The sequence below is a fragment of the Salmo salar genome, chromosome 06 (genome assembly GCF_965601325.2).
Source record: "Salmo salar chromosome 06, fSalSal1, whole genome shotgun sequence".
NCBI classification, from domain to species: Eukaryota; Metazoa; Chordata; class Actinopteri; order Salmoniformes; family Salmonidae; genus Salmo; species Salmo salar.
The window spans coordinates 20,238,729-20,261,454 of NC_138296.1; the positions used below are offsets into that span (position 1 = coordinate 20,238,729).

General features: G+C 43.3%; 2 protein-coding genes across 4 annotated transcripts; one reads left to right on the plus strand and one right to left on the minus strand.

The window, feature by feature from the left end:
• Nucleotides 1-368: 368 nt before the first annotated feature.
• On the minus strand, nucleotides 369-6,425 carry LOC106606404 (RNA-binding protein with serine-rich domain 1). The gene is made up of 7 exons (XM_014202571.3): nucleotides 6,183-6,425; nucleotides 5,472-5,618; nucleotides 5,099-5,266; nucleotides 4,677-4,782; nucleotides 2,018-2,171; nucleotides 1,289-1,430; nucleotides 369-921 (listed from the first exon to the last, which is right to left on the minus strand). Coding segments are annotated over exons 1-7 (819 nt in total). The 5' UTR covers nucleotides 6,185-6,425; the 3' UTR covers nucleotides 369-821.
• Nucleotides 6,259-20,046, plus strand: LOC106606409 (uncharacterized). 3 transcript variants are annotated; one of them, XM_014202581.3, is made up of 4 exons: nucleotides 6,259-6,470; nucleotides 7,085-7,813; nucleotides 8,103-8,249; nucleotides 18,188-20,046. In XM_014202581.3, exons 2-4 carry the CDS (start codon nucleotides 7,157-7,159, stop codon nucleotides 19,205-19,207), a joined length of 1,824 nt encoding a protein of 607 aa, XP_014058056.3. In that variant the 5' UTR covers nucleotides 6,259-6,470; nucleotides 7,085-7,156; the 3' UTR covers nucleotides 19,208-20,046. The 3 variants fall into 3 exon arrangements, with proteins under 3 accessions (XP_014058056.3, XP_014058057.3, XP_014058058.3); XM_014202582.3 differs by having other exon boundaries at nucleotides 6,269-6,470; nucleotides 7,057-7,813; XM_014202583.3 differs by having other exon boundaries at nucleotides 6,285-6,351.
• The last annotated feature ends 2,680 nt before the right edge of the window (nucleotides 20,047-22,726 follow it).

A 22,726-nucleotide genomic window follows, 5' to 3' on the forward strand; every position in this document is an offset into this window, starting at 1 on the left:
AATCATGGGAGAATCTCAATTAGATATTCTCCCTTCCTCATGTCCTCCTTTTGAAAAAGGTCAAAGGCAATTGAGGATCGGAGGCGAGGAACTGTAGAAACAAGTGCGCTTGTATGAAATGACACTGCTCCTCCACTGGTGTCATCAGGGAAAGGACTTTTACAGAGGTGGAATCCAAAAATGTGTTAAGTGTTCAATAGAAACACAGCTAGTTGTGCTAGACATTTTATCCATAAAAGGACAAGTAGCGTACTGTTTTTAAATGTGTGCATGTGTTTCTTATATGGCTAAATATAGAAATGTGTCTCTAGCTAGTCAAACTTAGGCTGGCATATAGATTTAAAGAAGACACAGAAATTGACAAACAGTTTGAGGTTGAAGTTTCTTCCTTTTTATTTTCAAAGCATGTTCAAAATCAGTACACGGTGGTAAAAAGACAGGCTACACATCTTGAGCAAATCATTAGTAATAAAACAAAGCCTGAGCTCTGATTGGATAACAAAGGACATGACGATCAACAAGTAATCTGAACGACTGTGTGGGAACCTTAAAATGAAAACTGGAAAAACGTAATGAGACAAACAAAGAAACTAGACTGTTCACTTCAGACAAATTCTTTTGAGGTACAAGCTCAATTGTATTTCCTTGATTCCTTTCATCCTCTCTTCTCGCCACCTCAAAGCACATTGGAGGAGAAGGAACATTCCGATTCTGTCCTCCAATGCATTTTCAGGAAGAGACGAGGGGACAGGATGCGAGAATTCATGGAAAATACATTCACCCTAGGTTGTTGTGGTGGGCGGGTGGGTAGCGTTGTTCCTCTACCGTGAGGAGTTGGAACTGGACCGGGAACGATGACGTCTGCGCCCCGGGGACCTGGAGCGTCGGCGCACGGGGGACCGTCTCCTTGGTGACCGAGACCTGCAGGTAAACAAAGCATCACTTTTGTGTCAGTAAAGTACCTTTATATTGCATCATTTGAAGAAACTATCAACAGGTCAACATATTACACCACAAGGAGCTAGAGGCGCTAGGAGTAGAGAATTACATTTACGTCATTTAGCAGACGCTCTTAAACACTACAGTAATGTTCTCAGGACAGTAGGTCAGATTGGAGGATTCAAATTACTGTTGAAATTGGTGATTGAACCAAGTATTTGTTACCAGTATTGTACTATAAATCCAGGACGTCCAGGTCACCATAACATGGGCTAGAGCTATCAGAGCAGGGCTATCAGACCACCAGACCCACCAGGGCTTGGGCCATCAGACCAGGGCCAACACTAACCTTCTCCTCATGCGAGGTGGGGTGCGGCGCCACATGGGGGGAGGTGGGGGCATTCTGCGTGGGGGTGACTGTCTGCGAGGGGGAGGGCGTATCCTTGGAGCCAGCACGGCAGAGGTGGTGATCTCCTGACCATCAATCTGACCTGGGAACAGAGGAAAGACAGAAATACGCACAAACCTCAACGTCATACTAGAAACATCTCTGTTAAAATGTAACTCCAAAACATTGAGATTTCAGACTGACACAAAGCAGTACAAGGGATTAGCCAATAGTCCAACAAAGGCTCTGCACTGTCTTCCAGAGATGATACATTGGGGACATAGCGTTCGCATGAAAGAACGCCATCATTGTATGTTTTTAGCTGCTCCACTGGAAGCTGGTATCACGGACGAAGCACAAACCACTAAGCGTTTATCCTTCGTGAGTCACACATTGACTGGGAGAAAATTAAAAAGCCTCTCACAGCTAATCTCCAGTCACGTGCTGTTCGTGCAACCAGTGTAACAGCCAGGTTTAATTGGCTACAATGGAAGTGTATTACTTGTAGCTCAAAAAAGTATGTACCAGGTCTGTTATAGTTACAGTCTACAAGGTTGTGTACAGTAGGCACAAAACGACCGGAAACCAAGAGGAACTATCTGAACCTGTCCAATAAGAATTGCTCATTTTCATTTGCAAAACATTCTACTACGCTGTGGCCTAATGAACATGCCCAAGATGCCCTCGTACCACCATCCATGTGTTTCAGGGCCTTCTGGGCCTCCTCTGGAGTCTCGAACTCCACATAGGCGTAGCCCCTGGACAGGTTTGGGTGGAGCCTCTCCACTGGCATGTCAATCATCTTGATCTTGCCGTAGGTGGCAAAGATCTCCTGGATGTGGTCCTGTTCAACAGAAGATAAAAATGACTTCAACATTTATCTCTGATGACATGGTCTCGACATACAATTCCTTCAAAGAGAATAAGTATATATTTACTTTAAGTCGCAACATGTAGAAATCACTCCGCTATACATAGCTGCTAAAATACTAAAATGTTCAACTACTTTCAGTTTGTGTGACAAAACAAGCAATGTAGGCTATAGTGTAGAGAATCATTGTACCATCTAAAGCACTGTGAAATATATTTTCAATATCCCAAAATATCAGTATATACAGTTTTAGAACGCCTACTCATTCATGGCTTCTTTATTTTTACCATCTTCTACATTGTAGAATAATAGTGAAGACATCAAAACTATGAAATAACATATGGAATCATGTAGTAAGTAAAAAATAAAATAAAAAAGATATATTTGAAATTCTTCAAATAGCCACCCTTTGCCTTGATGACCGCTTTGCACACCCGTGGCATTCTCTCAACCAGCTTCATGAAGTAGTCACCTGGAATGCACTTCAAGTAACAGGTGTGCCTTGTTAATTTGTGGAATTTCTTTCCTTCTTGATGTGTTTGAGCCAATCAGTTGTGTTGTGACAAGGTAGGGGGATATACAGAAGACAGCCCTATTTGGTAAAAGACCAAGTCCATATTATGGCAAGAACAGCTCAAATAAGTAAAGAGAAACAATAGTCCATCATTACTTTAAGACATGATGGTAAGGCAATACGGAACATTTCATGAACTTTGAAAGTTTCTTCAAGTGCAGTCGTAAAAACCATCAAGCTCTATGATGAAACTGGCTCTCATGAGAACCGCCACAGGAAAGGAAATCCCAGAGTTACCTCTGTTGCAGAGGATAAGTTCATTAGAGTTAACTGCACTTCAGGTTGCAGCCCAAATAAATGCTTCACAGAGTTCAAGTAACAGACATCTCAACATCAACTGTTCAGAGGAGACCGTGTGAATCAGGCCTTCATGGTCGAATTGCTGCAAAGAAACCACTACTAAAGGACACCAATAAGAAGAAGATACTTGCTTGGGCCAAGAAACACGAGCAATGGACATTAAACCGATGGAAATTTGTCCTTTGGGCTGGAGTCCAAATTTGAGATTTTTGGTTCCAACCGCCGTGTCTTTGTGAGACGCGGTGTGGGTGAACGGATGATCTCTGCATGTGTATTTCCCACCGTGAAGCATGGAGGAGGTGGTGTGATGGTGTGGGGGTGCTTTGCTGGTGACACTGTCAGTGATTTACTTAGAATTCAAGGCACACTTAACCAGCATGGCTACAGCATTCTGCAGCGATATGCCATCCCATCTGGTTTGGACTTAGTGGGACTATCATTCGTTTTTCAACAGGGCAATGACCCAACACACCTCCAGGCTGTGTAAGGGCTATTTTACCAAGAAGGAAAGTGATGGAGTGCTGCATCAGATGACCTGGCCTCCACAATCACACAACCTCAAAAAAATGTTGATGGTTTGGGATGAGTCCAACCGCAGAGTGAAGGAAAAGCAGCCAACGAGTGCTCAGCATATGTGGAACTCCTTCAAGACTGTTGTAAAAGCATTCCAAGTGAAGCTGGTTGAGAGAATGCCAAGAGTATGCAAAGCTGTCATCAAGGTAAAGGGTGGCTATTTGAAGAATCTCAAATATATTTTGATTTGTTTAACACTTTTGGTTACTACATGATTCCTTGTGTTATTTCATAGTTTTGATGTCTTCACTATTATTCTACAAGGTAGAAAACAGTAAAAAGAAAAACACATGCATGAGTAGGTGTTCTAAACTTTTTGACCGGTAGTGTGTGTGTGTGTGCATATATCTTTATTTATCCACTGTACAACAATATGTATTTTCACAGCCACAGTACCTAGCCCCCTAATGTTCCTAGCTAATTTTGTAAAAGAACATGCTGTAAGCCTAATATACGATCGGTACTTCAGAATTCGCTCTAGGCCAGGTACTCTTAACTGCCTTCTCCCGGATATTTTCAAATAGTTCATAATTCAATACAATAATATTGACAATTCCAAGCACCCTGCAAAATTGTGAGATCATGAGAGGATACACAACTGCTACTAACCGCTAACACTGTGCTGCTCCCAGCCTGTTATGTCAATAGTGTGTCCGAGGGTTGGGTACTGTGGCACAAAAACACACATTTCCATCGAACAATGGAGAAATAAAGATCTATCTATTTGATATTTTATTTTGAAAACTCCTTATGAATGATAAAGGTGTTATGAATGTCTTCATGAATGATTGACTGCAACACTCGTAAAGGTGTTATGAAGGTTGTTATTAATGATTGACTGCAACACTCAGAAAGGTGTTATGAATTCCTTGTGTATTATACCACCTTCAAGTAAAGTGTGACTTCAAAAATATCTATACATTTTACATACAAAATTCCCATTGTTGAATTTGGGTTTATTTACACTTGCACACCAACTGTAGAAAGCCCAGAAACACAGCTAGGATGAGCCGTGTCGTGTAGTCCCTCACCTTGGTCACATTTCTGGTCAGCCTTCCTAGGTGAACTTTGGTGGGCTTGGGGCTCGGGCTCCTTCTCCTTCGCTCCTTGTCATCCCCCTTCTTCTGTGTTTTTGACCTGCAGCACAATGGACAGTCATTACAAAACCATGAGAGTTTACTAAGTGAAAAGACACTGTTTAAAGCGGGACAAACTTGTAGTTTTTCCCACAACTGAACCATTTTGATCATGATAAAACGGCATTCTCAACCAGACCAAGGGTTCAAATAGTATTTGACATATTTCAACTACTTTCAGTGTGTGCCACTGGTTCCATTGTCCTAGACTAAGATAAAATATTTGGACGATTTCAAATACTATGTGAACCCAGGGAATGTCCCGATGAGCAGACACTGTTTAGGACCACAATCACAATGTATCAGCTAGTACTCACGCGGAGCGGGAGCGGCGACGGTTGTCGTGGCGGCGGCGGCCGGGGTCGGGCGACCCAGAGGAACTAGATGAGCTGGAGGAGCTGGACCTGGAAGACCCAGAGCGGCTGGTGCCAGAGGAACTAGAGCCGCTGGAGGAACCAGAGCTGGAGCCAGAGCTGCTGCTGGAACTGGGTAGTAAGATATACATACACAAACAGATGGAAACTGAGCAGAACAGGGAGGTACCATCTGAAATTCGTGGCCCACTTTGGAACATAGGGCATTCCAGCTTGGCTTGGCAGTGTGAAAAGCCCTAGCTAGTGTGTCCTAAAGCACTGTTTGAGGTAGTTAAAGACTATACAGAGTCTGAAAGAGCAAGGGGAGGCATCTCACCTGCTGCTGCTCCCAGTGGATGCACTGCGTCGTTTGTGGCCCTTCTCCCTGCCTCTCTCCTTGTCCCCCCCTTCTTTAGTGGCAGTCTTCTCTTTTCCCCGGTCCTTTGACTTTTCCTCCTCCTTACGCTTTGTGGGTGACGGTGCCCTAAGTACGTGAAAAAAAATATCAATTAAGTTAGATGCAATTAAAAAGAATGAATACATGATAAATACTGCTAACTTGCATTATAAAATAAGCCAGGGGCAGTTGCAGTATAACAGTCTTATTCACTCATCACCAATAAACTATCTAGCTTGCTCTCCAATGTTGGTTAAATACAATTGTGATTTAGCTAACGTTAGCGTTAGCTAAATAATCAGAATGTAGGTCTAACTAAGAGAACTAACTAATATGGACATAAACTAGCTCGTGCAGTGTGCAAGAAAGTGTAGACACAGTACTAGTAAGATCGCTACCGAACAGCATTATTAAGTTCTTCATCTTCAAACGCTATCTAACTGTTTATTTGTTGCGTTCATGCGGCCGCCATTGCCTTCCTCCATTCATAGAACAAGCAAGGCCAGAAACGATAGCTAATTAGCAACGTTGTGCCCTGCTCTGTTTGTGTAGCTCAAGCATTAAAATGCATCTAATGTAATGCCAAAATGGTCAACACTGAGAAGATCATAATATGGAATAGAAATACTTATATAAACCCAGAATACGTACATTTCGTTCGAGTCGGAAGCAGTCTCAACCACTCGTTCCTCTGTGCTAAATCTGACGCGTAATGATGACGTTGTCGCCTAAACGACGTTTTCCACCTTTTTTCTTGTCAACATTCATATGAAAATCTTTAGCTAGCTATCAACCCTCGACCACTGGTTCTACCAGTAAGGTTAGCTAATAGTTACTTGTTAAAAATGTTTGTTTTCCCCTAACGATTTAGCTTGCACACTAAAGGGAACGATATGGGTCATTTTCAAATGAGCTGAAAACGTCCAGTATCGTATTGAGGTGAGTTGGCACCGCGATCAAATATTCTTAGCTAGAACTAGCTCACGTTAGTTAGCTGTCTAGAAAAAAATCCTTTCCTTTCTTCAACGTTAGGTTAGGACCGTTAACCTGTGTGTTCACATTGTGGGACAGGTTTGATGCTATTTAGCTAAAATATTTACTAGCTAGACAATGGACAGTACACAGTGTCCCAACGTTGATGCTAGACTGCTGGGACCGGTGGAGTAATAAAAGTAGACTACGCTACGGCTTCCAATCTTAGTTCAGGTGGAAGTCTGTGGCAGAGGCTAGGACACACTGCCAGCCGTGTTCTATTGGCTTATGTATTCTGTTTATTTAGCTTATTAAATCTAGCTAATAATTTATGTCTATTGCCAAAAATAATCAGTCATTTTTGCCTGGAGTCCTGTCCTTCACAAGTTAAATTGCTTTTAATGTCAGGCTAGCTGTCAATGTGAGGTTTCAGGTGAAGAAGATTATATGATAGAATTGGTGCCATCTGTGTGATTTCTGATCAGTTTAACTACACTAGCCTAATGTATTTATGTGTTTGAAAGTCTAATTCCAAATGCTCTATTTACTACAGTTAGTAGTGAATTCTCTTGTCTCAACAGATAGAAGTAGCCTAAGTCCCGATTGGAGAAGGGCTCTTGTGGAGTGGAGCAGCCTGGAGTGAGTGACCAACCATGGGCCGTCTGGACGATGCTGCCAAGCGCAAGGTGGTGGAGCTGCGGCAGGCGGGCCTGAGCTTCCGCAAGATCAAGGCGGTGCTGGAGCTGGAGAATATCCGGGTGTCTGCCCAGGCCATCTACCTGTACCTCAAGGAGTTCCAGAGGAAGAAGGTCCAGAGGGGTGGTGAAAGTGCTGCAGCCCTAGAGCCACAGACCACACCTGGGGTTGGGGCAGGGAGGGGAGATGGTGGAAGCCGGGAGGGCTGGAACGACCAGCAAATACGGAATCTACTGCGGGAGGCATCACGCCACGCAGGCTATGTTGCGGCGTCAGAGTTCGCCAAGCAGTGTCCTGGTTCCACTCCTCCTGAGGTCAGGGGTCAGGGGCCGTCTGGGACAGGAGGCGAAGGCGCCAGCAGAGGACAGAGCAACAGGACAGAGAAACAGGAGGAAGGAAACAAGGAGGAGGACGGGAACAAGGAGGAGGATGAGGACATCCAGATTGTCAGTGTTACATCATTGGCTCAGAACTCTCAACAGAGGGGTCTTCCACCCGCAGGAGCAGCGGCTGTGACCTACATGCGTAAGAGAGCCACACCCTCGCCAGCTACTAACCCCATACTGGCAGCACGCAAAAGGCTTCTGGATAAGGCTTTGTCTCATAGAGCAAAGGTAGGCAGAACCTGTTTTGCTAACATTCCACTCCTTGTACTCTGTTATTTTGCATGTCAAGGAGTTGAATTGTAGCAGAAACAGACTGGTACCCAGACTAATTTACAATCCTTTTGAAATGTTTCAGTAAAAAAAAATGAATTTCTTGTTGAACATGTTCAGGTAGTACCCCCACACAGTACACTTTCTGAACAACCCTGGTTTGAAACGAATGATCAAATGAGAGGTGTCATTACTGTGGTGATCATGTCATTTCTAGGCTTTGATTGGATCCTTTCTCCCCCCCCAGACAAGAGACTCTTATCAGTCCTACCAGCAGGTAGCAGCTCTGTTGAGAAGAGAACAGTCTAATGCTCCTGGTTCTGATGTCCAGAGACCTGTGGCAGCAGATCAACCACCGTCTTATGACCCAGTCGCTCAGAGGCTTACTCAAGCGGTGAGTACAAGGCGAAGGAAACTCACCATAATATACACAATTATTTTAAATAGTGTCGATTCATCAATGTCACCAACCGGCTCGAAGTTCGTAACAAAAAGGGAGACAACGTGGAGATAAGGAATACAAAATATATTTATTAACTGAACTAAATACAAGTGAGTGGTTGCGTGCATAAATGTGATGAGGGGTGTTGAAAGGTGCCAAAGCAAACAAATAAAACAGCCACAACCAAAATCTAACAGTGTGTCTGCATGGAGAGAGTCTCAATGAATGGTGAAGAGGTATTTATCCCGGGACACAACCGAGCCCAGGTATCCCATTTTGCTGACGACCTTTCCAGCTCCCACCAACATCCTATTAAGGAAAACAAGAGCAAAGAACAACGACATTCTGTCCCTTTGATGTGCCACACATTGAGATGGAATGCTTGTAAAAATGAACACCATCTCATTATCCTCTGGTTAGGACACATGGACCGACCCAACATACACCTCGAAGTGTTGTAGTGCCCATATGAGTGCTAGCGCCTCTTTTTCCATGACAGTAGTTCAACTGATAATGGTTAAACTTTTTGGAAAAGAAACTAACAGGCCTCTCAACACCAGAGACATCTGCTTGCAGCAAAACTGCACCTGCCCCCACATGACTAGCATCCACATGCAAGGTAAATGACAAATCCACACTAGGAGCAGCCAGCACTGGAGTTGAGGTAAGAAACCTCTTTGCATCTTCAAAAGCCTGTTGAAAATGAGAAGACCAGACGTAAACGTAAATCTGTCATGGTAGTGACCACAGTAGAGAAGTTCCTACAAAAACTACGGTAATAACCAATCATTCCCAAGAAACGCATCAGTTCCTTTTTAGTAGTTGGTGGGGGAAAAGCATCAGTAGCTACCACCTTAGCCCAAACAGGACGCACTTCACCCTGCCCAACCACCTTGCCAAGGTATGTAAAGGTCACCTGAGCAAATTCACATTTAGCCAGATTGATCGTGAGGCGACACGCAGCTAGGCGGTGGAACAAGGCTTGAACACGGGACAGATGTTCCTCCCAAGTATCTGCATATATCACTACATCGTCCAGGGCACCCGGCCAGACCGGAGATAACCCTGTTCATAAGGTCGCTGAAAAGTGGCAGGTGCATTACGCAGGCCGAAACACATAACCCAATACGAGTACAGACCAGAGGGTGTAATAAAGGCAGAGATTTCACATGCCCTACTCGTCAGTGGCACCTGCCAATAGCCCTTTAACAGGTCACATTTGCACAAACTTAGCTGCTCCGACCTAACCAACGCAGTCCTCCATCCGAGGAAGAGGAAATTAATCTGGCTTAGTGACACTTTACCTTACGGTAGTCCGTACAAAATCTGTTTGTCCCATCCAGTTTACTGAACAAGATACATGAAGCCCAACTTGAGAAAGGCTCTGCTATATCACTCTCCAGCATGTACCTGACCTCAGCATCCAGACAACACCGTTTCGCTGAAGAAACTATAGATCCGCTGACTAATGGGGTCAGCATCCCCAACGTCAATATTGTGTTTTATTAACTTTGTAGGTGTAGATGTATCAGAAGACAAACCTGGAAATCTCTGAATCAGACCGACCATCTCTTCCCGCCCATCAAAAGGTAAATGAGTGAGAAGCCTGTCTAAAACATCCAGTGTCTCTGAATTTTTCAATCTACCCTGCAGTATGCAATCGTCAGGACCAGGAACATCTTCCTCCCCATGCACAGACCTAGCATGACAAGAACCCAGCGAAATAACGGTATCGGCCAAAATAACAAGTTTACCGTCCTCTGTAGACTCCCACTGTTCAGCCTCAGAGGAACGTGCATAATAGGGTTTTAACAGATTTACATGGCACAGTTGGTGTGCTTTCCTCCGTTCTGGAGTGGCAACTAGATAGTTTTGCTCAGTGTACAACCGTATATGGACCTTGAAACTTGGCTTGAAAAGGAGAACCAACAATTGGCAGCAGAGCAAGAACCTGGCCACCTGGACTAAAGTGACGAGGCTCAGTTCGGCGATCAAATATGCCCTTCATCCTGTCCTGTGAAGATGATAGCTTTTCTTTAGCCATTTCACCAGCGGCGTACAGGCGAAATCACACAAAATAACAGGGACTGAGGGGGCTCAGGAGACCTCCAGTCATCCTGGAGAACTGATAGAAGTCCACGCACCCTATGTCCAAACACAAGGTAATTTGGACTGAAACCCGTGCTCTCCTGTGAAACCTCCCTAGCGGCTAACAGTAACCAAAGCAACTCCTCCCAAGCCATCTCAGTACAATAAGCTCTCAAAGACTGAAGTGTGATGGAAACGTTCCAGCGCTTCTTGACTCTGCGCGTGATAGGTGCTAGACAAATTGTGTTTAATATGGAGCTGTTGGAGAACCTGACCAAACAGATTAGAGGTGAAATTAAATCCTTGATCACTCTGAATGACCTTAGGGATTTCAAACAGTGAAAGCTTTCAGCACAGACTTAGCCGTGATAGGCAGCAGGAAACCTAGTGGTCCGACACATTACAGTGAACAGGTAACGACTACCTTTTTTAAGAACGAGGCAGAGGACCAACAGTCAGACTCAAAAGGTTGGCTGAGTACAGGAATAAGAAACAGTGGTACCGGCTTAATAGCTTGATTAGGTTTACCAGTTAATTGACAGATGTGACAAGTTTTGAACTCAGAAAAATCCCTCTAACCTAGGCCAAAAGAAATGTCTTAATATGCGATTGAAGGTTTTCCCTCACACCCATATGTCCAGCAACGTTGTGGGAAGTCGTCAACACCAACCCACAAAGCTTAACTGGTACAACCTGACTTAATAGCCTCCCCCACAAAACAATTACCATGAGACACCCACTTTCTCATCAGAACGTCCTCTTGGAGAAAATAGCCATGGGCGACATCTCCCAACTGTTCCACAGGCACAATTTGGTCACGCAACTCTAATGTGGGGTCAGCCCGTTGCGCCTTGATTAGATCGGAGCAGGGTACAGGGAAAGTAGTGACAGAATTCTTTGTGCCATTCTCGTTGCCGGCGCAGTGACCAGGTCGCCACGACTCAGAACGCGCCACTGCACACGTAGAAAACATCTCTGGGAAACTCTGTGCACTCATCAGGAATCTCTACAAATGACGGCTTAGCGGAAACCACTAGATGGAAACAGCAGGCCAGACACTCACCAGCCAAGTTATTCCCAAGGATAGCGTCAATACCCTCAACAGGGGCGAAAATCTGATATCCACTTTGGAGGGGACAATTACATGAAATTTTCTCAAGAGCAATTCCTGAGGGGGACACCAAAAGTAGTGCTGTAACACATAGCCTACATTGTAATATGGTAAATGTATATTGAGGAACCAAAGAATTAAGGTGTTTGCCGTACTCCTAACTACCGGTACCCAAAACTACACAACTAATCACAATAGCAATACCATTGCCTTTAACAAATCTTAGTTCAGTCACCAGTTTAAGTTGAGAGTGGGGGTATCCATGGCATTTTCCAATTATGTTCCTATTTTACAAGTCAAAAAAATTGAGAACCTTTCATAATGTTGCCAAACAAAGACTAACAAACTTACCTGAGACTCCCTGTCTCTGCCAGTCTGTCCCTGCATATCTGTCCCCAACTCTACTGTCTGTGTGCCATCTGTTGCCTGCTCTACCTAATGACATCATTGTGAAACATTTCCATTAGAATTTCATTTCTTTCTTATGAACATTTTATCAACTAGTCTTTGAGATATTAGGCTACTAGGGTTCTTACTATGCGTTTTGGTGTACTGAAAAATACTCTGATGTCCGTCTTTTATTTTTCTACCTGGCTGGCTACACAGTGTGTAGGTTATTTACAGTAGGAGATGGGCTTCTATCATCTTCAATCATTCTATATGGGCTTCGATCTAAAAGGTAGCTAGCAAATGTGAAACGGATTAGAATGACAAGAGTTGACAGCTGTAGGAGTTCACCATTTACACAACATATGCTGCAACCTTTTGTAATTTTAAGAGTTTGTTTCATATTGGCTGGCTTCCAACAATAGCTGAATTTGCAAAGCTAGCGAGCACCAATTCAGTTTCAGTGGTGTTTGCTATAATTTTTGCTACCCGGGTTAAATAAAGGTGAAATAAAATAAATAAAAAGTTCCCTTGCGACAATTTAGCTTTTGCAACGAGACCATTAAATATATTTAAGACACTGGTAGAAGAGTGTAGTTCTGTTCAGTTTGGACTTCAGTTTATCGCTAACCTTATCACAGGGACTTTGAAGCACTAACTTACATCATCTGCGTGCTGATTCCATCTTTGACGACGCCACATAAATGGAATAGGTACTAGCTAGCTTAATAGTTAATATTTGCGCGCTAGCTCTGCATATTCAGCTAGTGTGTGTGTTCGCGATTGACTGGATGAACCTCACGGCAGTTACGTAGCAAGCTAAGGAACTGGCAGTGGATCAAAACAATTGTGGCAAAGGGCGGGGTCGCAATCTTTTGAAACTTAAAAACGCACTATTAACCTGTTAGGGCTAGGGGGCAGCATTGACATGGCTGGATAAAAAACATACCCGATTTAATCTGGTTACCACTCCTACTCAGTAACTAGAATATGCATATACTTATTACATATGGATAGAAAACACCCTAAATTTTCTAAAACTGTTTGAATGGTGTCTGAGTATAACAGAACTCAAATGGCAGGTCAAAACCTGAGAGATTCCTTTACAGGAAGTGGCCTGTCTGACCATTTCTGGAACTTCTTTGCCATCTCTATCATTTACTAAGGATCTCTGCTCTAACGTGACACTTCCCACGTCTTCCATAGGCTCTCAGAGCCCGGGAAAAAACAGAATGTCGTCATTCCAGCCCCAGGCTGAAACACATTATCGCCTTTCTCAAGTGGCCCATCAAGAGACACTAGCTTATGCGCGTGACCCCGACCGCCCCCGCCTTTGGGATTTTTTCCTCTGTTTGCCGAAAAGGAGATTCCCTGTCGGAATATTATCGCTTTTCTACGAGAAAAATGACGTAAAAATTGATTTTAAACAGCGGTTGACATGCTTCGACGTACGGCAATGGAATACTTTGAATTTTATTGTCAGGAATTGCGCCAAGCGCGTGACACTTCTTTACTATTTCGGATAGTGTCTGGAACGCACGAACAAAACGCCGCTATTCGGATATAACGATGGATTATTTTGGACCAAACCAACATTTGTTATTGAAGTAGCTGTCCTGGGTGTGCATTCTGACGAAGACAACAAAAGGTAATGACATTTTTATAATAGTAAATATGATTATGGTGAGTGCTAAACTTGCCGGGTGTCTAAATAGCGAGCCCGTGATGCCTGGGCTATGTACTTAGAATATTGCAAAATGTGCTTTCACCAAAAAGCTATTTTAAAATCGGACATATCGAGTGCATAGAGGAGGTCTGTATCTATAATTCTTAAAATAATTGTTATGCTTTTTGTGAACGTTTATCGTGAGTAATTTAGTAAAATGTTAGCGAATTCCCCGGAAGTTTGCGGGGGGTATGCTAGTTCTGAACGTCACATGCTAATGTAAAAAGCTGGTTTTTGATATAAATATGAACTTGATTGAACAAAACATGCATGTATTGTATAACATAATGTCCTAGGGTTGTCATCTGATGAAGATCATCAAAGGTGAGTGCTGCATTTAGCTGTCTTCTGGGTTTTGGTGACATTATATGCTGGCTTGAAAAATGGGTGTCTGATTATTTCTGGCTTGGTACTCTGCTGACATAATCTAATGTTTTGCTTTCGTTGTAAAGCCTTTTTGAAATCGGACAGTGTGGTTAGATTAACGAGAGTCTTATCTTTAAATGGCTGTAAAATAGTCATATGTTTGAGAAATTGAAGTAATAGGATTTTTAAGATTTTGAAAATCGCGCCACAGGCTGGCAGTGGCTGTTACGTAGGTGGGACGAATTCGTCCCGCCGGTCCCATAGAGGTTATTAAGTGTCTAATCAGCACAATTGCTTTCATTGCGTATTATTAATATTATTTAAATTACAGTTATGTTTCAGTGATATATTGGGGGGGACAAATCATTTTTCCCAGGATGGGGGGGTCGTGTCCCCCCCCCGGGATTTCCGCCCCTGACCCTCAATAGGCAACGAAGGACGCACCCCCACAACAATCTCACCAGTCCACAATCCAACATCAGTTTATGCAATGGGACTGACAGGGTTTAAACCTTCTCCCCTAATTAAAACTCTATTCCCCGAATCAGTCTCAGCAGAGAAGGGTAACAGACTCCAACACAAACAACTCAGAGGCACCTGTGTCTCTCAGGATCTTCACTGGCACTAGGTCGTTACTTCCTAACATAGACAAAACCCTCCGTAATGAAAGGTAAATAGTCTGGGTCAGTATGGACTTTCACATGCCCCTGGGCCTGAGCCAGTATCAGGAGTGAACTGATATGGGACAGGCGCTGCTAACGCCGTAGGCTTAGATATAACGTAAGCGCAAGTACTGAATTTACCCTTAGCCCTGAGAACCCGGACATTCGTTTTTCCAATGTCCTGAACCCTGACAGTAGTGACACTCTTAACCAAAGTCAGCTTTACCACAGGAGTCAGGCTCAACCCTAGTTGAATGAAACTCTGCCCGTGAACCAGAGCATGTCGGTGAGCGAAGGCCAAATCTCTCCAAACACCCCCACTCACTCCGAATACGGGGCTCTGCAAAGACACGCGAGTCAAAACATACTCGTCTGCCAAAACCGCAGCTTCAGCGACAGTCTTTACTTTTTCATTCGTTAATGTACGTGGCTATCCGATCAGGGATTGTGTGCTTAAATTCTCTAGCATAATCACACAGCCCTTGGAAGTCATAACTGCAGAGGACGGAACACCAGCGATTAAACTGAAGATAAACTCAACATGAGTGTTAATCATACCTTTTTAAAGTTTTAAATCGTTGGCGGTAAGCCTCAGGAACCAATTTGTAAATCTGTAACACAGCCGTTTTAACCTTATCATAACTGACACTGTCAGCCACACTAAGAGCTGAATATGCTTCCTGCGCTTTCAGTCAACACACTGCAACATTAAAGTGCGGTCAGAATCAGGCCAACTCCTTGCGTCAGCAACACGTTCAAACAATGAAAAGAATGTCTCAGGGTCCTTCTCAAAATTGTCAACAACTAAGTTTCCAACAATATCAAATGTGTCCGGGGTACGACCAAAAGAGGAACAACCCCTAGGTAAATCTGGGTCATCTTCCCAGAGCAAACTCTCCCCTGAGAGCTTTCCTTCCCTAACCAACTCAAGCCGCTCTTGTTGCAGCTTTATTTTTGCATGCTCCAAATCCTGTTTAAATTCCAATTCCTTGTCATACTTTACCTGTAACAGAAGCAGTTCTTTCTGCTGTTCAAAAAGACTAATATGGCTAACAGATGGAGCAGCCATTGTAACGAAATGGGGAGACGGCGAGTCCTCGTCAGAAGCTGCCCCAGTGGTAACTTCAAGAATATCACTCCAGATTGGCCTTCAATATCAACAGAAGAATTTTAGACATTTTCCACTCATTTCAACATTGTAGTGTTCAGCAATCTTCAACAGCTGTTCTTTAGTACATCATTCTAACAGTTCCTCTGATGGAAAGCGAATGAACGTGTCTACGTAAGACGCCATAGTCACAAGTAATACAAAAATTATCACGCTCTTCCCCTCTGCTGAGCACACCAGACCGGACCACAAGAGAAATGACAATCACACTGGGCACCACAGAAGAGATGATATATGGACCTTCCCCAAAACCTACAATAACTCAACCCTAGTCTGCGGATTTGAGGTAGGTAATTACACACTGTAGCCCGCCGGCACGGGAAAAAAAAGACACCCAGCACGCTGGCAGATTCCACCAAGCCACGGATGAGCCCCCGAGACAACTGCTCAGTCCACAGACACCACACAAAAATAAATATTAACCATGCCCAACGTATTCCAAAATGAAACACGTCACTAAGCCTAACAGGGGAAAAAGAAAGACTATAGCTCTGGGTAGTAAGTTTCACTACCCTACCCAAATCTCCCACCGAGGTACACAGCCGATTGTGCTCACCTCAGACCGATGTCCCAACAGCGAGTAGGGCAAGAGTCTTCAGCCAGGGTAGGGGCTTGGAAACGAACCTATGTACTCTCTCCAACGCAGCACACAGCAAACTATCCACTGCAGTAGCAAGTTTACCAAACAAAAAAGGCAGCCAACACTGGGCACCAAACATTACACCGCAAAAGCTGTAACAAAAGATGCAAACAAAGCACCTACAGAGTTCTCAAACATTAACTCCACGTTTTCTCCAAAACACAAATACTAGTAAGCCAAACGACACGAGTATTAGTCCTTTATAATGCAGCAAAGTGCTATATGCCAAAATGTCTAGGAACCAACCTTCAGATCCCAGACGAGCCCCCACTTGTCACAAACCAGCTCGAAGTTTGTAACAGAAAGGGAGACAACATGGCGATAAGGAATAACAAAATATTTAACTGACGTGAACTAAATACAATTGTGAGTGATTGCACACATAAATGTGATAATGAAGGGTGTTGACCGGTGCCACAACCAAAATCTAATAGTGTGTCTGCATGGAGAGAGTCTCCTCAATGAATGGGAAAGAGGTGTATTTATCCCGGGACACACCCGAGCCCAGGTGTGTCCCATTTCACTGACGACCCTCCCGGCGCCGCCCACTGACATCCTATTAAGGAAAACAAGAGCAAAGAGAAAGAATTCGGCAGACAGAGTGGGAGAGTCGTCACAATCAACAATTTATCTTTAAGTTGTCTATTGAAATTAACAGTATTACAAAAGTTTAACAGTGGTACATCTTTCAATCAAACAAAAGGTTGAGCAAACACTCGTTTTGATCAGTTTACATCAGGCAATGCAGTTCCTCCCAACACGTGGCATGCGCTGAGTGTTTGGTCATCCTTTTGTTGGATTTCTGTTCATTTCTTGGAAAGAGTACGACAGTTAAAGTGTTTTGTTACAGTATATGAGTAGGGAAGGTCAGGGACAGGAGTAACACATTTTGAAGTTGTTTTAAACATCTTTATTTAACACTGTTTGATTTAAAGATTTCAGAATTTCACATGAACAACTTACATTTTGTCTGCTAACTAAAGGTAGGCTACAGTTCCATGTATACTTTTCACAATTCTGGCTTAGACCCAAGGTCCGAAAGTTACTCCAATAGCAGGGACAGTTGTAACACTGTCTTTAATGGTAAAACATTAGGGGTAATTCAACAATGGTATGATTTAAAAACAGTTTTGGATGTAAATACACAGAATTGACAAAGAAAACGAGTTAGGCTTGTCATATTGACCAGAAACTGAATAGCTGAAAAACTATATTTAGTATTAGCGTTCAAAATGAAAAATGTGACATTTACATTTTTTTCAAAGGTTGCATTGTTGCATTGCCAGAGTTGATGTAAAGAAGTGAAATTTTATATAAATATGTTCATGTGTCTAAATGCTATATAATTTTAGGTAAAGGGGTAAGTTGTAACAATGAGTTACAACAACTAACCCCAATCATGGGAGTCTTGTGAAAAAATACAACAATTATTGTCATCAACTATACCAATCAAAAGGCCTTATCTTAGTGATAAAATATGTGTCGATACATAGAGAATGTTCCAAAGGTCAATAATAAAAATAGAGAGGCAGCAAAAATATATTTTAAAACATGGCCTCAAAACAAAGCTGTCAATGAAACCAAAGATAATTGATGGATAAATTTGTTTTTAAATTAAACTTCATAGTCATGTAAAGACTAACCAATCATTGGCACATGGAACAGCTTTCTAAGTAGGTTTTAATTTGATATATTTAGCCTATTACAACTGACCCATGTTACAATGGACTTGTACTCTGCAGAGGAATTTGGATGGCCAGCAAGGAGCCAGTGTTCCCAGACAGATGTTCCAGCAGAGAGTCGGTGGCCAAGCTGTCCGCTCCCCACACCCTGCTCCTCCCCGTGTGGGCATCCGGCTCCCTAACCCCCCACCACCACCACCCACCTCCCAGGGTAGTAGCCCTGTCATCCGCCTCCAAAGCCCTGGGAGCCAGGGCATGAACCAGAGCCTTCTCAGGAGAGACAGGAACCCCAGCCCTCAGCAGGCAGCTCACCAGGAGACCGGAGGGAGATGCGGGGGAGGGGGTGGTGGTCTCCAGGAGCAGGTCCAGACCCTGGGCTCTGAGATCCACAGCCTGAGCCTGGCGGTGCGCATGCTGGTGGAGCAGCAGTACCGGCTGGAGAGGGAGCAGGTCCAGCAGACCCAGGTCCAGAGGCAGATTCTCAGCACCCTGCAGACCCTGGCCTCAAGACTGGAGGCACCCTGTACCAGCCTCCACCAGCGACAGCATCCCAAAACTCCCCCACCCCCGGTCTTACCTGCCTCAGGCTCTGCCTCCTACAGCCAGGACACATTCCCCTTCAGCCAAGGAGGGTATGCTCAGTGCAGCCAGGCCCAGCCCAGCTACAACGGGATGGACAGCTCCAGTCTGGAGACCATAGAGACCTTCAAACTGTCCGGACAGAGCCCCCATGGCATCAACGGCTTCCAGACGGGCAGCAGCAGTACCGATAGCCTCCCACTCACACACACCCCTACATACACACTGGCGCACACACAGCCTTACTCGTCATCCTACACACAGCAGCCACACACTCAAACACACATGCCCTCATGCACACAGTCTTACGCCACCACATACACGCAGTCACACACACAGTCCTATAGAGGAACAGACAGTACAGACTATCCCAGCACCAGCACAGAGGGAGCTCTCCAGGACTGCATGGCCCCCACCCAGGCCTCTGTTGACCTGGACTCAGACATCACAGTCTCCCCACAGGAAACCCAGCTCAACATCATTAAAGTGGAGGCACTCTAACATGCTGACCAGACCGTGCGTGCGCTATCGCGCGCATGTTGATTTTGTCCACCCACACCAGACGCAATCAGGACACGCAGGTTGAAATATCAAAACGAACTCTGAACCAACTATATTCATTTGGGGATAGGTCGAAAAGCATTAAACATTTATGTCAATTTAGTTAGCTAGCTTGCTATTGCTAGCTAATTTGTCCTGGGATATAAACGCGATCGGTGTGGTCAGCATGTAAGGCTTTAGTTCACTCATATCCAGACTTATAGGGACAGTTTTCTGGACACAGATTACGCCTAGTCCGAGACTTAAAAGCACGTTCAATGTATAATGGAAATTCTAGAAAAGGTGCTTTAGTCCAGAACTATGCTTAAATTGGTGTCTGGGAAACCAACCCCATAGGGTTCTGTTCCATAGTTTAAATCCAAAGTTGCTTCTGCTCTGTTCACATTTGTACATTTAATTATCCACTACCTCTCCTTTAGCCAAATGTTTCAGTACATGTTATGTCTTGGGTTTTTAAGGGATTTCTTATGTTTTTGAAGCATGTGTCATTATTTTAGAACCGTGATATCCCCATAGAAAAGAATACCACTTCATTGTCCATTCTGAAAGGAACATTTGTCCTCGAGGCTATCTACCATTTTTACATGAAACACTTATCAAAGAGCAATATAGAAGCATGTCTTATCATTTTAATAATGCATTTTGATTCTGTTGCCATCAGTCTTTACAGAGCATAAAGCTCTGCTGCCTTCTGCTAGACCAGCCTTAAAGTGCAGAATGTCCTGTCTGTGTACAGAACTAAATGTTCTTGAATAAAGTGCTACATAATATCCAACAAATTAGGAAGTTATTTTGGTTGTAATATTTATGGCAGTGTTACAGTGGAACTGATAGCCTTTTAACTACTTTGCAGATATGAAACAAACAGACAATCATATCAGTCAAAATATCAAATTCCCAGTTCATGCTTCAAAACCAACTTTACAAGACTTTTTAAAAATAGGTTATATTTTACAAAAAAAATCCATGACCTAAGGCATTGTTTGCAGAGTATATGAATGCAGTTCAATGCATAATTAATATAATTCACCAATACATTTCTTGGTAGTACATTTCTTGCTAAATGACAGCTGGTCTGGTACATTGTTTGCTCCCGCCACCCATTGGGGTGGGGGGTGGGGGGGGGGGGGGGGTGTACAGACATGCCACAGTCCTAGCTAGGCTTCTAAAATGTTGCAGTCTGGCTTCGGTTTTTAACGCTTGACAATGATTAACCAAAAAACTAAACCTTCAACAAAACACAACACGAGAGAGTAACATGTAGGCCTATTACAGCAACATTTGAGCCGTAACCTAGGTTGGCTACTCAACTACAGTATACAGTATTTAGAGTGCTGCAGTCAACTGCACCGGTGATCCATGCAGTGCAAAAAAAGGAATAACATGTTTTACGTTTAAATGTTACAACAATCCAAAGCTAAGTTGTTATTTGGAGTTAATACTTTTTGATATTGGTTGCAGCATATTGTGCACAATAGTACAAAGGCTGGAATAATATTATTTATCTCTGGTTTTAATATATTAAAATGCGACAGCATCCTATGTACATAAGTGGACATTATAAAGGGCCATATTTCTCCTAAGAAAACAATGGCCAGTTTGGATCGCAGTTGCACGTACAAAACAAAAAACAAATAGGTTATGTCTGGTCCGTGATTTCATTGGAGGAGTGGGTGAGTGACCAACTTTCCCCCATCATATTGTTTTTCGTTGGCTACAGCTAGAGATGCTGCAGCTGTCATTTGGTTAGCTAGCTATGCTGAACTTGAACGACTGTTATCCAGTTAGCATATCTCTTAGTTGTCAATCAAATGTATTTGGCATCGATCAAAAGGGTGGGCAGGCCAGTTCCCATTCCGTTGTCAAAATGTGGGTAGGGACATGCTTGCATTGACAGGCAAGCTGCAGAAGGACGAGCAGGCTACTATTCCCCAACTTTTATCAGGGCAATTTTGACGGCCAACTAGCTGAAAAAGTTTGAGAGCGTTTATCTAATGTTCCCTCGTTAGATTTTAGCTCATCTCGCTGTGACTAGCATTAGTTGTTGATCTTGTTGATGTGCATAGGTAATTGAGGGAGAGCAAAGTGAATGATTGCAGGCCCTTGCAGTGTTACCAAGTCCTCAGTAAGGAAAGTAGCTATTGGCTGTCCTAAAAGTCCCTAAATGACGTCATCACCTAATTTGCATAATTGGCCATGTGCATGTAATTGTGATGGATGCTGTAGGAGAGAGGAATAATGTCGTGGGAGAGACAAAAAGTGAGTAAAAAACACCCTAAATATGTTTAGAACTACAAATGAACTTTCTTCTGTCGATTCTTGTTTTTTTTAATGTCACAATTCCAACCCTCCTCCTTTATCCGGGCTTGGGACCGACAAAAGTGACCCAAAAAAGACACTCTGGCAGAGTTATTTTATTTTTTTGTTTTTTGTTTCTTAATTTGGTTTGGTTTTTATCCTTATGGTCCACTTAGGAGCCTACAACAAGTCACAGTAAAACATGAACATTTTTAACCATAACATTTTATACATTTTTTTTGTATAAAATCTAAATGGACCAAAAAGAGACAATAGAATAAACTGTCAATGGCAATGTGAGAAAATTATGGTAACTAGTCTGGCCCTAATTCAGTTTTAAATTATTATTATTTTTTTATGTAAACCAGGGCGGGATAAGTCAGTGGGGGCTTCCCGCATGCGTGATTTATTTGCAGTCTGGACGCAGAGGGGTGAGCATCTCCTGCTCTGACTGCAGCTGGGAGGGACTGCTGTGCGAGGACTGGGCCGCCTGTAAGTGCTTTGGGACAGGCTGCTCGTTGAGAAGAGTAAGAAGGAATTGTGCTTTCACGTCAGAGTCTCCAAAAGTCTCCAATAACACCAGAAAAAGTCACTAGATTTGTCGCTAGTCACTTTTTTGAAAATCTGTCGCTAGAGGGTTCTGAATACTCGCTAAATATAGCGACAAAGTCGCTAAGTTGGAAACACTGGCCTTGTGGCAACTGGCTTATTTGCATATAGGCCTACTGTAGCTCTGATTGGCTATGGCGCACCGGTCTGTGTAGGATCCGGTCCTGGACAGGACAGATGTTTTTATTCGGTTTTATTTAATTCTGTGTCATTGTCCAAATGCACGGCCGCTTTCCGACTCTATTGCTATATAATGTTCACGAATGCCTTACTATATGTCATTCCCAAACATTGTATACATTTATGATAATGTAAAAATGACCATATCTAAGTACTCGCTTGTCAGAATATTAAAAAAAAGGTGTTACAAATATTTCATGTTGCTAAATGCTGTCAATTCCACTTTGAGCCTTTAACAGTTTTGATGAAATCTTCTAGTTGAATGTTCTACATAGTGATTGCTTCCAACTGAGCGCAGACAGCAATTCAACATCTATTGCACTTTGGTTCAATGTAATTTATTTTGGTGAATGACAGTGACTCCAGGATTTT